General features: G+C 47.6%; 1 protein-coding gene across 1 annotated transcript; it reads left to right on the top strand.

Moving 5' to 3' along the window:
• Positions 1 to 428: 428 nt before the first annotated feature.
• Positions 429 to 15,351, top strand: LOC131413230 (ral guanine nucleotide dissociation stimulator-like). Its single transcript, XM_058553847.1, has 6 exons — positions 429 to 607; positions 1,015 to 1,117; positions 3,207 to 3,280; positions 5,081 to 5,171; positions 5,510 to 5,565; positions 15,340 to 15,351. Exons 1-6 carry the CDS (start codon positions 590 to 592, stop codon positions 15,349 to 15,351), a joined length of 354 nt encoding a protein of 117 aa, XP_058409830.1. The 5' UTR covers positions 429 to 589.
• The last annotated feature ends 213 nt before the right edge of the window (positions 15,352 to 15,564 follow it).

Genomic DNA, 15,564 nt, shown 5'->3' with positions numbered 1-15,564 from the left:
CAGCCTCAGGACTTATTAGACACCTGATGTGTACTCCACTACAAGGGAGACAGACAAGGCCCGTGGTTGTAGCTGCCAGGGGAGAATGTGCATCAGAACGGGGAGTGTGACCAGAGGGGGATCAGTGTGTTGGAAGATGCCCCCTTGGGATGAGCCGAGGTGAGCCACCATCTGGAGCTTGGAGTTAGCCAGGACGGGCTGGATGCAAATGTCCCTCTCCCTTCCCTGCCAGTATTGGGTCCTGGGTCATCCTCTGGGTACCCTCAGTGGACAGAGAAGAAAAGCCAGGGACTCTCACAAGGCTCAGGCCACATCATGAGCTTCCTGAGCTCCAGCTCTAAACTGTGACCCCTGTGTGGGACTTTTGGGGATGTGGACACAGAGCTGGGGTGTGGCAATGTTGGGTGACACTCCCCCTGTTCCCCAGGAGCTCTTCCGGAAGGTGGTGCCCTCTCAGTGCCTGGGCTCCACCTGGGGCAAGAGGAACAAGCCCAGCAATGAGCACCTGGCACACACCGTCCGGGCCACCATCGACCACTTCAGAAGGGTGGCCAGCCTCGTCGTCACCACCTGCCTCGGGGACCCGAGCATGATGGCCCAGGACAGGGTGAGGGTGGTGGAGCGCTGGATCCAGGTGGCCCAGGTGTGCTGTGGGAGGCCCAGTGGAGCCCCTTTCTGGAGCCTTGGGAACTGCCTCCACCTTTATCAGATCCCAGGATTGCAGTGTGTGGTCTAAGCCCCTGCAAGTCCCTAGGCCCTTCTTGCCAGGGGAATGCTGACCTTGACTCCAGGTCCCAGTGCGGGGATGCTCACTTCCTACCTGGCTCCCTCCCTGGGTTGAGCTAAAATCCTCCTCCTTGTGAGTGTTACTCTTTGGGTCCTAAATGTGCCCTTCTGGGGCTCCCTGAGCATCTGTCTCATCCAGGAGAGGAGATTTAAATAGAAGGGGACTGAAGCTAGAGCAAGCAGGGCTCCAGTACCCCACCTCACAGCTCATTCTCTTCCCTTCCCCAGGAGTGCAAGATCCTGAAGAACTTCTCCTCGCCCTGCACTGTCATCTCTGTTCTGCAGAAAACATCCATATGCCACCTGAAGAACACATGGGGGAAGTTTCCTGGTGGGTAGGCCTCTCTCCATAGGAGGACCAGGGTGGATGGGGGATCTCCCGTATGTCTGCCATTGGCCCCTCAGTCAGCTGGGAACTCCTGGGTGGCAGCAAATGCTTGGAACAGGGCCTGGGCCTCAGCGGTGTGTCTCTAAGTCTCCTGGTGTCCTTAGTGCACCAATTCTGCTTCAGGATTCGGTTTCTCTAAATGCCAGGTACTGGGTTGAGCCACATTGGAGATTTTCAAGTGTTTATAGCAACAGAACTCTATGCCCAGTTGAAACTGAAAGTGGTCAAAAGAGAGCTGCTCTGTATAGCGGGGGAATGGAGACCCCAGTGACCAACAGGAGAGCCCCCTCCCAGTCTCACAAGACCTTAGCCCTCAGAGGAGCCCAGTGAGAGCACTCCTCCAGGCAGTTTGAATCTCTCAGGTTGTCAAAGAAAAAGATTTGCACTCAGACCCCTCATATTATCCCTAAATTTATCCTTCCCTCTTTCTCCTCTCCTCAGGGAGCGCTCTGAAAAACTTAAGGAGCACTATAGCCAAGACGAGTCCTTGAGCAGAGAACTGATGACCAAGGTAGAGTGGAGGCTGGGGGTCTGGAAAGAGAGGAAGTGCCACGGGGGGAGGGGGACTGGGCAAGCTGTGGTTTTGATAGTTTCTCACTTGAACTTTCTCTGAAACGTTCCCATCTATCTTGTCCAGGTTAACAAGCTTAGGGATCTGTTTGGCCCATGGGCAGGTGGGGTGCCGTTTGTGGGCAGGAGGCCCTGGTCATGGGACACAGTGGTGTTGGCTGTGCTGTTCCAGGGCGAGTTGCCGAGCTGGCGCCATCAGCAGATTTCTGGCTTCCATGCACTTCCGTCCTGCTGAATGTAGCTTCTCCCAGACTGTTGGGTGGTTGGGTGGGTTTATCCCTCAGCCTAAACCTGTCCTCAGGAAGCCAGGCCCCTGCTGCTCCTTCTATCTTCACCATGTCTCCAAGGGGAGAGCACACTGCCTACCCCAGGGACGGGCACAGCAGAGAATTCCCCTGGCCCAGGTGGACAAACAAGATGCTCATCCTTGGATCTGAACAGCTGGACCAGAGACAGATATGTGTGCGTTCTGGGACCCCCCCTGGACGCCTAGAACAGTCATTCGAGTCAACAACGGAGTCTCACCTGAATGCCTGGTTGGCAATGACATATACCCCAGGTGGCTTATGAGTAGCGCCTAGGCAACTGATAGATTCTTAGTGGATCCTGCTGAAAGGAAGTTAGGAGCTTCATGTAAACAGGGAAGCAAAATGTCCTCTCACCCCTTCCCTGTTGATCAGAGGTGGCACCTTGGGGGTCCAGTTTCTGAGTGGATAAAGAAAGAGTTCAGTGCAGGGGAATATCCTGAGTGGTTCCTTGGGGGAGGAGAAGGGTTTGGCATTGCCTCTGTCCCAGCCTGGGGGCCAGACACTCCACGAGACTGGGGCAGGCAGGAGCCATTCAACCAGACTCCCAAGACACCACATCCTCTCCATCCACGCCTCGGCCCACGACCAAGCTTCGAGAGCTCGGGGGTCAGGACTATTGTCAGTGGTGGGGCTGGGGGTTAGGTGAGGATGTTGGAACAGGGTCTCTGGCTGGGAGGGCCAAGTGGCCTCTCCTCTGTGGCCCCTGAGCAACTCACTGCCCCTGTTTGGGCCTCTGTCTCCCCATCAGGGAAATGGAAGGATGGTGATCGTGTGGTGCAGGCCTCACATGGGGGTGATGAGGTAAGAGGGAGGAAAGGAATGTGGGAGCTTTCTGCCTGCTCCCTGGAGGGGTGAGGGCAAGAACAGCGATGACAGTCATGCGACAGTGAGTCCTCAGGAGAACCTGTGAAGTAGCTGGAGTTCTCACACTTTCCAGATGAGGAAACAGGCTCAGGGAGTCCAGGACGCAAGCCCAAGCTTACACTCAGAGAGTTGAAACTGGGCTTGTTCTGGAATCACAAGACCTTGGAGGGTGGAGTGGCATTGGTACCAGTTGACTCGAGTCAGATGTCCAGTGTCGGAGGCGAGTGGTGCTGGAGAGAAATGCAGTGAGGGGACTATGGCCTCACTGACACTGTCCTCGACCCTGACAGGAGGGGCCTTCCACGTTTGCCCCCCGGAAATCAACCCCCAGAGGGTGCAGGAGAAGGAGCAGCAGCAGCAGCAGGTGAGTGTGCCTGTGGGGGAGGGGCTCTGCGTTCCCAGCTGGAGGCCTCAAATCAAGAGAGGAGGGCCCTTTCTCTTGGTGCCACAGTGTCCGAATCCCCCAGTAGAAGTGACCGGGATGGCCTGGAAGAGCTGGTGCAGGATGGGTTTGTTGTGGGGAGGGACAGGGACCGCATACCCTGTGATTTGCTAGAAGCCTGCCCTGGGAGAGGAGGAGGAGGAGTGTGGTGTTCTTGGGGTGTGAAGCAAGGAGGAATTGAGGGGAGGCTAGTAAGGGTCCTAGGCTGTTCCCCGTGGGAACCCTGGGGTGGGCCAGGAGGCTGTGGCTGTGGACTTTTCAGGGGAGGGTCTGCAGGGGGTCGACTTGAGAGCAAGGGCTCATCCCACCCGCACCCCAATGTCACAAGGTGTCGTCCCCTATCTTGGCACTTTCCTTGGTGACCTGCTTATGCTGTGTCTGGCGATGGGTGATTATCTCGAGGTGGGTGAACCTGAGGCCAGGCAGGAAGGACCACGATCCTGAACCTTGGGATGCGGGAGCCCCCGAAATGTGCTCCGAGCTCTCAGCACTTGACACATCTCTCCTGGGAGCCTCGCAGTGGCCCCTGGGAGCTGGGGCATCAGGCCCATCTTAGAGATGAGTGAACAGAGGCTCCACCTGAGACACCCATTCCGGTTCCCCAGGCTGGGGAAACTCAGAGCTGCCTGATGGCACAGCCGCGTGAGGTTTTATCTGAGCTGGACTCAGCCTCTAACTCCCATGCTCCCCATGGAGGGAGAGAGGGGTCGGCCCCCCCCCAAGTCAGGCAGCACATAAGTTGCTGAGCAGTCCCCTCTGCCTGAGGCCTCAGCCTCCAAGTCTGTCATCAGAGAGGGTTGTGCTGCCAGGTCCCTCAGCCTCCCCCCATGTCCTCCTTCTCTGGAGCACAGAGCCCGGCCTAGGTCCAAGTCCTGTTTTCTCTGCATGCTCCGCCCCCTCTGGGGACCTGGCAGTCGTGCACCATGAGAAGGGGTGGACATAAGGGGCTAGTCAGTTTATGGCATTCTGTCTGATGGACTCTGGCTCTCCACCTTCCAGGGGAATGAGATCAACCTTAAGAAAGGGACTGAGGTGAGCAGCTGTGGCACTCCCTGCAGGGGAGGGGAAGGAGGTGGAAATCAGAGACCCTCTGGGCAGAAAAGTCCCTGGTTCCACCCCCTGTATCTTACATTGAGTGGAAGACTTCGATAACAGAGAAGTGGGAGACCCATCCAATTGGCGGGTTGGTTGAGGGGAGGATGGCATCAAGGATAACTTCTTGGAGGAGGGGCTGATTATTCCCATTCTGAGAACAGGTAGAGCCTGGATAGAACTGGTGGGACGGAGCGTTGCCAGGACTGGTCCCCTGCCCCACCCCTCACCCCCCACAAGGCCCCTGCAGCATCCCCCACCCAGGCCCTGTGTGCATCCTCTCCTTCCCTCTGGTCCCAGGAATACTGAGTCATGAGGGAGATGCTGCTGCTCCCAGTGGTTGCAAAGAATTACAACCAGAGCTGGAGGAGTGATTTGGGGCCTGATTCCAGGACATGGAGCTGCTCAACGAGAATGATAGTTGAGGCTGTGCAGGAGTTGAGTGAGGGCAGGGGTGGACTCTCCATGTTGGCCAGTCCAGAGAGCCTGTCTCCATGGCCCCCTGCTCAGCCCCAGGCCTTATTGCTTGGCGAACTCTGGGACACCCAGACTCCAGCTGCTGGGAAGGCAGTGGGGGGACACCTGAGGTGTGGCTCCTGGTAGGCTCAGAGGTGCCTCTCTGCCCTGTAGCTACAGCCTGTCCTGCCTGCTGGATCCCCAGATCTAGTTGGCCAGCAGAATATTCAAGGCCAAGAAGAGCCCGCCATCATCAAGTTCAGGGGTGAGTGAGTGTCTGGGCTGGGGTGACTGACTCCTAGGAGTTCAGTAAAGCTTTGAGCTAAGCGTGTCCTTGGGGAGTCCGATAGCTGGCACTGGGATCCCACCTCCACTACTGAGCAGTCCTGTGACTGGGGTGACTCTCTTCAGCTTCCTGAGACTCCGTGTCCTCCTCTGTGAAATAGGTGATAGTAAACGATTTCTCCCGTGGCAGGGACAAGTGAGGTACTGGTGGCTAACAGCACTGAGCACAAGGTCTGCAGCACCCAGTGCAGTGGGGACAGGGTGGGTGGCCATGATTCTGAGGGAGGCCCCCCAAGATAACCCGACACTTCTACTCAGCCCCCAGGCCCCAATACCGAGCCCCATACCAGTGGCCGATCACAGCCTCATCCTCAGTAGCCAGGACACAGCTGGGAAGCTTGCGATGCACCGGGCCAGCTCCTCCCACCTGACAGGAAGGGGAGCATTGTAAGCTGATTCCTGGAGTCCCCTGAAGCCCAAGAGAGAGAGGACGACCCCATCTCAGCTCCCTGACATCCCCCAGCATCTATGAACCCATTGGGGAGGGACAGTAGTTATTTGTTGTAAATAATAAATGCCATGTTTGAATATTATATTAAAGTCCTGTTCCCTTTACAGCCTGGAACTTGTGGTGTGGTTCTGTCACTTTCTGTAGGCATGTGAGGGAGACACAGAATCTCACATTTCTCTTTGAATCAAGAACTCTTCCGGGTCATCAGCTTATTGTATGTGGGAGAAGGGAGAAGGGCCAGCCCCTTCTCTGGCTAGTGGGGACAATCCCAAGTCCCCCTAACACCGAGGACCAGTTCATTTCAGTATCATTCAGCTCCTCCAGGTGCAGGCACAGCCCACCACCCCTTCTCCTGAGATTTAAAGGTTGAAGGTACTTTCACAGGCAGAGAAAAAAACCACTGAAATGTGGGTGACTTTAAAACAGCACTACGCAGGACCATGTCATGCCACAGGCAGGGGCTGCCTTCCTAATTCTGGAGGAAGAGGGAATGTTTTCTGCTTCTCTTCTTGAGGTTTCTTTTGACCAAATTTTAGGAACTTGTTTTCTAGTTCAATCTCTGGGAATATATCAGCTCTAAGTGGAGAAAACAATGGAAAAAGATCAAAATGTGCACGTTGAGAGGACAAGACCCGCGGAAGTTCATTTGCAGATGGACTAAAGGCAGGCAGGACTTTCCCTCCTGAGGGCCCTCTAGGGGCTCCATGTTCACCTCTGACCTAGATTTGAATCCTGCTGGAATCCTTGTCCAGGACCCTGAATTCCTTTTCCTGCTTGATTTGTATCCAGGAGGAAAGATTTGTGATGCAGCTTTTAAGGCTACAGCTGGGCCTTGTTACATAAACATTACTGCTCCCTGTGAACTAGGATTTTCAGCACCCCTGCCTTCCTTATGCAATTCCCTTTAGGACAGAATTTCCCTAGAAAGCCCCAAACCTCCTCCCTGACTTGGCCTGATGGATCCCGAGTGAGCTCTACTTTGCCAGGATAAGGGACCATAATCCTGGCCAGTCAGTGACCCCACATTGTCCCTTGCTGTCCAAGGTGACTTCTGAGCCCGTGTTCTTCTGAGGTCCATGGTCTTGGACAATCCTCAAGTTTACACATTCAGTGTTGGTGTTCCAAACTCGTCCAAATGGGGCAACTGGGCCCAAGCCCTTAAAGTGTGTCAACCCTGGGTGTCTGTGATTTTTTCCCCAGTCTTGTGTTGTGGTTACATTACAACCACCTGCTGGGGTGTGAACCCTGTTTGGAGCTTTGAAAGATCAGGTATGACGGGGTTGTGGGGGGCTCCAGCAGGGAAAGCCACGGAACTGATGATCCATGGACGTACATGAACACAGCCTTACCAATTAAAATACTGAAATGCTCCCCATCTGGTGGTGAATAGACACTGCTCTGAGCTCACACCGAGAACCCACCACATGACTAGAAGCTTTCAAAGGGTTACTAAGTGGCATTTTGAAGCTCTTCCCTTGGGAACACCCTGTAAGACGAGGGCCAGATGAATCGCTTGGCACTTGTGAGTTATCGCCTCCTTTCTGATGGCTGCAAGTGTCATCCAGACACACAGGCTGGACTCTGTCAGGGAAGCCTTCTCAGGACAGCCAGAAGCTGAGGATGAATTCTGGTTCCCGGCATCCCAGGCCCTTCCTGACACAGCATAACCACCCAGGAAAGTGGTTTGGTAATGAAAAAACTGGGAAGGCCATACTTTCCCTCCAAAGAGAAAGAGAAGTGCCAACAGTGAAAGATTGATCCCCTAAATAGACAATTGAATCCCAACAAGCAGTGGGTTCTTGTCAGATTACTGATGCTGAAAAGGCCTCTTTTGATAATAGCACGATCCCCCAACTGCCGTGTCCATCTACATGAATCAAATTTCCAACACATATGGATCTAAAAAACTGAGGGAAATCTGGTATTTCCTTAGATGCAACTCTGAAGTAGCATGCAACAAAGAACATAAAAATGGAGACTTAGAAGTAAATATCTAATTTGAGAACATAGACATCGAAGTGCTTTTGAAATATTTTGGAATCTATTGGAATATTACACAAAAAGAATAATCCACTTTAAGTAGGTTTTACTGTGACTGTGGGGAAAAACTGAATCATCCCGTGACGTTGATAACTCTCTGCTGACTTGAAAGTAAAAATAAATAATGTGCATAGTAAAGGAAAATGAGAGAACAGCATGAAAAAAGAAGATCTTTCTCTCCTCACCTGAAACTCAACCTCTCACCTCAGAAAGAAACCACTGTCTATATTTTCTATTTCACGCAGCAGAGTTTAATAAAAGAAACGTATTGGTATGTTTTAAAGTTTCAAGAGCTCAAAGCAAGGAAACATTAGGGACGCTGCCAAGAGACCTCACTGAGGTGCCTGCTCCATTTCATCTGCTGTCAGGACGTCCTTCTTGGCCCCTCACTTTCTCTGCCTCACTAGCAAGTCTGTCCGCCATCAGTGCTACCACCAGTCTCTCTCCTGTGCTCTTCACTGCCCTTTCCTCCTTCCTGATACCTTCCTCAGTCGCCAGAAATTGTTGGCAGTGGAACTGTGGAATGCCCAGATCAGCTCCTGGAATCATCTCTGCCAAATCTGAAGACCGGCAGGAGTGGGCATGGAACCTGGAGTGCAGACTACCTGCGAACACACCTGGCAGGGATTCACCTGTGTGACTAGGTGCAAGTTTTTGCAACGCTTTGGCAAGATTCAAAGGACTTACCAGTTTTCCTGCATTGCTGCAGGCCTGGAGTCCTTGCGGTCTCTCGGGCCAGCAGACCTGGTGAGGCTGGTCCAAAGTGTCCTCCCAGAGACCCGTCACAGCCAGAATGGGATGGGATTCTAGTATCCGGCCTCTTGAATATGTCACTGGACATCCTCAAAGGGTTGAAGATGCTTAAACCAGGCTTTGGTTTGGACTGGTTCCCACAGTTACACTGCTTCCTCTGTGAAGACGTAACTATCATCCTTCTTTTCTTCTTACCTTACAAAAATAAATCATGAAATTGGGTCAAATGACAAAGGAACCCTGACTTTTTAGGACAATTATCCTGGTTGTTTTGTACTTCCACCCTCCCTCTGTCCTCCAGGGATAGATCTGACTTGTGTCCTGGGATGTCATCAGGCAAAGTTGCATCAAGAACAGAAAGCTCAAGGTCAAAATTTAAGGCTACTCCAGATCATTTCTCCTCCCCCATCCTGTTAACACCCCTCCTTGTTTGAGTGTGTTTCTATTATATTCTTGTCCTTGTCACTCTAAACCGCACAAGTCCTGACACTCCCTCTCAGGGCAGTCGGTCCCCAAACCTTTACTAAATCCCAAATCCTACCATTTCTGTGTTTTCTGACTACTCATTTGCTTAATCCATTGACCACTTGGTGTTCATAGAAGTTAAATCAATAGCGACATTATCAACCACCCCCTGTTAACGACTTACTCCCATATCCCAGATGTTCACATAATCCAAACGGTTATGGTCAAAAGTAAATAATTCAGAAAACGTATTCACCCATCACAAATTCCTGATCTCTAATACTTTTATTCAAACACTCATACAGTAGATACCTGTCCCTCAAGATCAGAAGTAATGCCAGATCACCGATCCCCACCTTAAGTTCCTCCTACACCTATCAATCCTGGATTCCATGGACTATGATCTCAATACTTTCCTTGGAATAATAAAAAATTCCTTACCACTCATTTATGTTGTAAACCTCCAAACCAAGACGTTCCCAATTATCTGCCATGCAGTAGCTACTGCTGGTCTTATAACAAACTGAAGAAAAAACATGAAACATTATCTTTTGGTACCATTGTAAAAACAAAACCATCTGCATCAACTGGGAAGCACCCATAATGCCTGAAAATTTTGTTCTCTTTTTTTGTGTTGGGTCAATAACAAAAAGAAAAATCAATTAAAAAATGGGCAATGGACCAGAATAGACTTTTTCCAGTGAAGACATACAAGGGACCAATAGGTGTATGAAAAGGTGTTCAGCATCACTAATCAGGGAATGCAAATCAAAACCACAATGAGCTATCACTTCACACCTTTTAAGATGGTGATTATCAAAAAAACTAAAGATGGCAAATGTTGGTGAGGATGTGGAGAAAAGCAACCCTTGTGGGAATGTAAATTAGTACAGCCATTATGGCAAACAGTGAGCTTCCTCCAAAAATGAAAACTAACATATGATGCAGCAATCCCACTTCTAGTATATACCCACAGGAATTGAAATCAGGGTCTCAACGAGATACCTGCTCTCTAATGTTCATTGCAGCTAATTCACAATAGCCAAGACACGGAAGTAACCTAAATGTCACTGATGGATGAATGGAAAAAGAAATGCAATATTAATCAACCTTGAAAAAAGAAGGAATTTCTGCCATTTTTGACAACATGGATGGACCTGGAAGACATTATGCTAAGTGAAATAAGGCAGACAGAGAAAGGCGAATACTCACTTATATGTGGAATCTAAAATAGTCAAACTCATACAAGCAGAGGTTAGAATGGTGGTTACCAGGGGCTGGGGGGATGGATAAATAAGGAGCTGATGGCCAAAGGATACAAAATTTCTGTTATCAAGATAAATAAGTTCTGGAGATGTAGGACAAGCATAGTGCCTACAGCTGACAAGACTGTATTGCATACGTCACATTTGCTAATAGAGTAGATATTAAGAGTTCTTACCACAGAATAATAGTACAAAAGGAGTTGAGAGAAAACTTTGGGAGGTGATGGATATGTTTGTGGCCTTGATGGTGGTGACAGTCTCAAGGGTGTATACTTAGGTCCAAATCCATCAAGCTGTATATGGAAAAGTAAGCCATAATCGTTGATTCCTCTGCACCTTGAAATACACCGTGTCCTCATCACAAGAGAAAAAAATTTGTAACTATGTATGGGGATGGATGTTAACTGGACTTATTGTGGTGATCATTTCAACATATATACAAACAATGAATCATTATGTTGTACCCCTGAAACTAATATAATGTTGTATGTCAACATTACCTCAATAAAGACAATATAACAGAGAAAACCATTTGAATATTGTAAATGAGTTCAGTGAATCCCTGAAACTGCCCCATTCCCATATGAGAGTTACTGGAAGCAGAGAGGATGAAGTAAGATGGAAGAAAGTTGTACAAAACAGTAATCAAATTAAAATCATTTAAGTTGCTATGAGCTCCTTGTGGCAAAGTTCTTTGAGCACTGATCATTCACCTTTTCTTGGAAAAGCATACTTTCAGATCCAACCCATAATAGTTTCATCATTTGCTCTAATAAGAAAATTTCAACTTAATAAATAAAACCAAAAGCATCCCTTATGTATGAATAAAGTTAGTGAACTTTACAGAGAAAAGAGCATATTTGCACACTCAATAAAGGAAACAGAAGAACTGAATGATGATTGATTCTCATTCAAGCTTATCTTTGAAAGCCAGTAAAACCAGGTTATCTTTTCAAGGATGTGTGTAGAGCTGTCAGCCTTGGAAGACAGAAATAGTGACCTCCTCTGGAGCAAAGGGCAGGCTTGCTTACTGCCCAGTATAATAGAAATAACACCCCTCTCTGGGGCAAAGGTCAGCAGACTTCCTGCCCATTATCAAAGATTTGAGTTCCTTAAGCTCTGAGTTCTTGCAACCCTCTGCATGTCACCCGGCACACTGTGTATCACCCTGTAAGAAGTGGGATTTAGTGAACCGGTGCAAATGCTGATACTCTGGCCACTGCTATTGCTGTGACATTAAGTCCTTTGTCTCTGACCCATGGGTCTCATGTCTTTTGCCAAGATCTATAAGACCATAGTAGGCTGACTTATTAACTTGCAGGTAAGGTAAAATATCAGGCCTTTCACAGTTCCTGACAAGCGCTTTAAGTAACTAGTAGTCCTAGGAACAGAGAGTTACCCAGAACAATATGCATGGATGGTCTTCATAGAAGACTTCATGCAACCAAAACTTTAATAAGGCTCTCTGACCTCTTTTATTTCTACCCCAATTAGAAGGAGAGGCACCAAGCTATTACAGACCTATGGCTTGTGCAAGCCACCTGGAGACCTAGTGACCAGAAACTTCCCATGGGGAGCAAAGACAGATGGGCATATTTCCAAAATGGACCCATCTGCCTCCCTATCATCCAAAAGACAGTACATTATCTTAATTTATGATGATTTCATTCATTAAAATCTTGTGATGGGCCAAAGATACACTTCTAAGAGGAGTGAGGCACATGGCAATTGTAAGTAGATTAACAGATTTGGTGAATATGAAACTCTAAACTAAACTTAGTGTTCTAATCAATTATAAGGTACAACAAATTTAATTAGATCAATTAAATGATATTTAATGGTATGCCTGATTATTACTCTGCAATAATGATCAAGAAGCTCATATAAATAACTATAATTGGTCTTACTTTAAAATATGATAGTCAAGACTTTTTGAGATAAGCTGGAGAGAAGGAAGGGGAGAAATAGATAGCTGCTCTAAAGCCACTTTCAAGACAGCTGGATCTACATGTAACCCAGGAGATCGAGGCAGATGGCTGTGTGCCTAGATCCTCCCTGAACTGTGGTTCTCAGGGATGTCACGGGGCTGAAGCAGCTTTCTGAATCGTGTTTACATGTCCATGTGTACAATACCCCTGACCATGAGGATGAAACACCATTCAATCATCCCTTACACCTCTCTAATTTACAATTAGATTTCAAAATCATTGTATCATTACATGATCATTTATTCCTCAAACCTGTAGGATGGCGAGCTAAAAGAAAATCAAATTTCAATGGCTTCTTTTCTTTCAAGGACCAAGACGTTCTTTCACAGTTGGAATACGGATTAGAGGATAAATCCAAGTCAATGGAAACAACTTAAGAAATGAACAGAGGAATATTTCATTCCTATATATACACAGTTTTCACTGTGGCAAAAACAGAGTTACATTTTAAAAAATGAGAATTTTTTGAAATTTTATAGATATTAAAGACATTGTTTTGCTTATATTCCCTTTGGTTTACCAAATGAAACTCACTCTTTAATGGGCATTTCTAGCATTGAGTGCTAATAACAGCAGCTTTTTAAAATTCTTATTTTTCCCCGGTCAAAGACCAAGGGCAGAGGTCATCAAGAGGTCAAGTCTAATCTACCTACAGATGTGGCAGGCTTAACTATGGATGTTCAAGCCAGACATTGCCAGCAGAACCAAATCTCTTCACCCATAGGTGAGTTTTTACTAGTAATCACAGAGACTTAAGAATATCAAAGGAAATTCTGTGGTTTTTTTGTGTGTGTGTGTGAGAAGGACCAGTCCTGAGCTAACATCCAATGTCAATCCCCCACTTTTTTGCTGAGGAAGACCGGCTCTGGGTTAACATCCGTGCCCATCCTCCTCTACTTTATATGGGACACTGCTACAGCATGGCTTAAGAAGCGGTGCATCGCTGTGTGCCTGGGATCTGAACCGGCAAACCCCGGGCCGCTGCAGCGGAGTGTGTGGGCTTAACCGCTTGTGCCACTGGGCAGGTCCTCAAAGGAAATTCTTTATTAAGAACCAAAGTTATAGATTCCTATCTTGGATTCATTACTTTGAATTTTTGACCCAAATCATATATATCGATTGGACCATGCTCAATTCTATGATCTTTGGAAGATTCAGCCTACAGCTGAAGAGAAACAGATGCGACACCAATATCTTATCCTCTCTGAAGTCCAACTGAGAGCCCCTGGAGTCAGAAGTTTTCAAGACAAGAAAAAGTCATCCTTCTGAACAGAGAGAGTAGAGGCTATTCAAACATTCAACTTTAAATTGTTAACATGACTCGTTAGAATGTGATGGAGCAAGCATAATACCTTCTAAGTTTCAAGATTTTTCTCCAGAATACTGAGATGGATGACCTTGAAGGCCAATTTCCCCATAAATGTATTTATTCAGTGATAAAATTAATTTCCCTATAAAATAATTCCCATAAAAATGTTAAAAATATATCATAGTCTCTCACTAAAAGGAAACAAAGCAAACTGAGCAGTTGAATAGCGGTGCAATAAATTCCATACAATGATCTTACTGCAGCGTTATGTACAATAGTGAAACTGGATGTAATCCCATTTCTATCAAAGAAGAAGTAAACAGATTATGGTATTCCTGTTCTTTGGAATACCTCTAAAACATTTAAAATGGTAAGTTAGAATGATGTGCACTGATAACGGGAAACGTCTATGATATATGGTTTGGGAAACAGCAAATTGCAAAACGATGTAGTTATGTAATTTATGTTAAAAAACTTTATGTGTGTTTATAAATACATAGGAAATGTCCAGAAGAATAAACCCCACCTTGTTAACAACAGTTCCCTCTGAGTAGAGCAGTGAGTTTTCAGGGAAGAGGATGAAAGTGGAGGGTTTCGTTTTCTATAGATCTGTGTAATTTGACATTTTTAACAGGGTGTATTTCTTTCATAATTAGAAAAATGAGTGATGTGGCCATTTTGTGCAGGGCAACAGTATTATGTTCACCAGTCTCTGTACTGTATGTTACTGCACAGCACGGACTGTAGGAGAAAGCCCAGGGGAGCAATGAAGACAAAGAAGACATGACACCCGCAAAAAGTCAGTGGAGTATTTCTACATAACAAACCTTCCAGGCGAGTGATGGTCAGTGTCCACTGCTCCAGCTCTCGCAATAAACCTAGAACCTTCCCAGGATAAGCCGGAGGACCACGCCCAACTAGTCCACTGCCTGCCCGGGGCCTGTATATGCAAGGTGACTGCCATCAAGCAGATAATGGACTCAGGATGGGGTGAGAGGCGGAGTTCCAAGTGGAGATTCAAAATGTACCAAGAAATTTTGTGAAGTGAAGGAAGCTACTCGACCTCTCTGAGCCTCAGTGTCCCCCCCCTGTAGAATGGGGATCACAGGTCTACTTCACAGAGCTGTTGGGGAAGATACATAAAAGTGCCTGTGACAGCCAGTGTCCACATTATTAACAAAGTTGTATCTGACTTCAGAATAATCGATGAAAAGAATAATGTTAATGAGACCAAAGACGAGATGCCCAGCTTCATAAGCAGCATGAGAATGAGAGGAGCTCTGACTAAGCAGGGTTCTTCACAGCTCCACTGGAGAGGACGAACACGGGCTACACCTGGATAAGTCAATGTTGTACAATGACTCGTGTAGTGAGGGTGGGTCCCTAAAGACACTGCGAAATACAGTTACACACAGTGGCTCTTAGGAAACAACTACAAAGCAATCAACACAGCAGATAGGAATAGGAAAGGGGCAAGCAGAGGAGGGCAAGAGCCACAAAATCTGATGGAAGACACTGAACCACGATGAGCTCCCAGCTCTGTCAACAGCTGTTGTGGTTGCGCTAGGAGATCAAACTTCTTAGAAAGCCATTGTGGGGACGCTGGGAGCACAGTGGTCACTGCAGCCACACCTCAACAGCAGTGCATCGGAGCACACACACCCCAAAACTTTCCTCTCCATTAATTCTTGTTTTAAGTTGATGAATATCCTCATGTTTCAATGTCTCCTTCCAACCCTTGTGGACGAGTGTTGTCAGAACCCCCTGAAAAATGCACAGGCCAGAGTAGGATGGAACACTGGGCGCTGGGGGAGCAGCGCTGCACCTGACCACACGCACTATCACCAGGGCCTATTGAACACGAGAGAAGAATCCGAGGATGCGGTCTAATGAGAATTCCCTGTCTTGCCACATTCAGAGACACCACAGAGTTTCTCGTCCATTTTACAAAATAACATTTTACAAAAATGTTAGAGAATTCATGTGTCATTTATTCATAAAGAGGCAAATTCTTGACAAAGTGACAGGGTCCAGTTTCCATG

This window comes from Diceros bicornis, chromosome 13, assembly GCF_020826845.1.
Source record: "Diceros bicornis minor isolate mBicDic1 chromosome 13, mDicBic1.mat.cur, whole genome shotgun sequence".
Lineage (NCBI taxonomy): Eukaryota > Metazoa > Chordata > Mammalia > Perissodactyla > Rhinocerotidae > Diceros > Diceros bicornis.
Note: the sequence above shows the minus strand (reverse complement) of the source record. Positions and strands in the feature narration are given on the sequence as shown.

Bases quoted from the DNA above. Each gene is read 5' to 3' on its own strand.
- LOC131413230 (XM_058553847.1), top strand. The intron at 1,118-3,206 runs GTGGGTAGGCCT...CGACCCTGACAG, and splicing joins CACATGGGGGAAGTTTCCTG to GAGGGGCCTTCCACGTTTGC. The intron at 5,172-5,509 runs GTGAGTGAGTGT...ACTTCTACTCAG, and splicing joins CGCCATCATCAAGTTCAGGG to CCCCCAGGCCCCAATACCGA.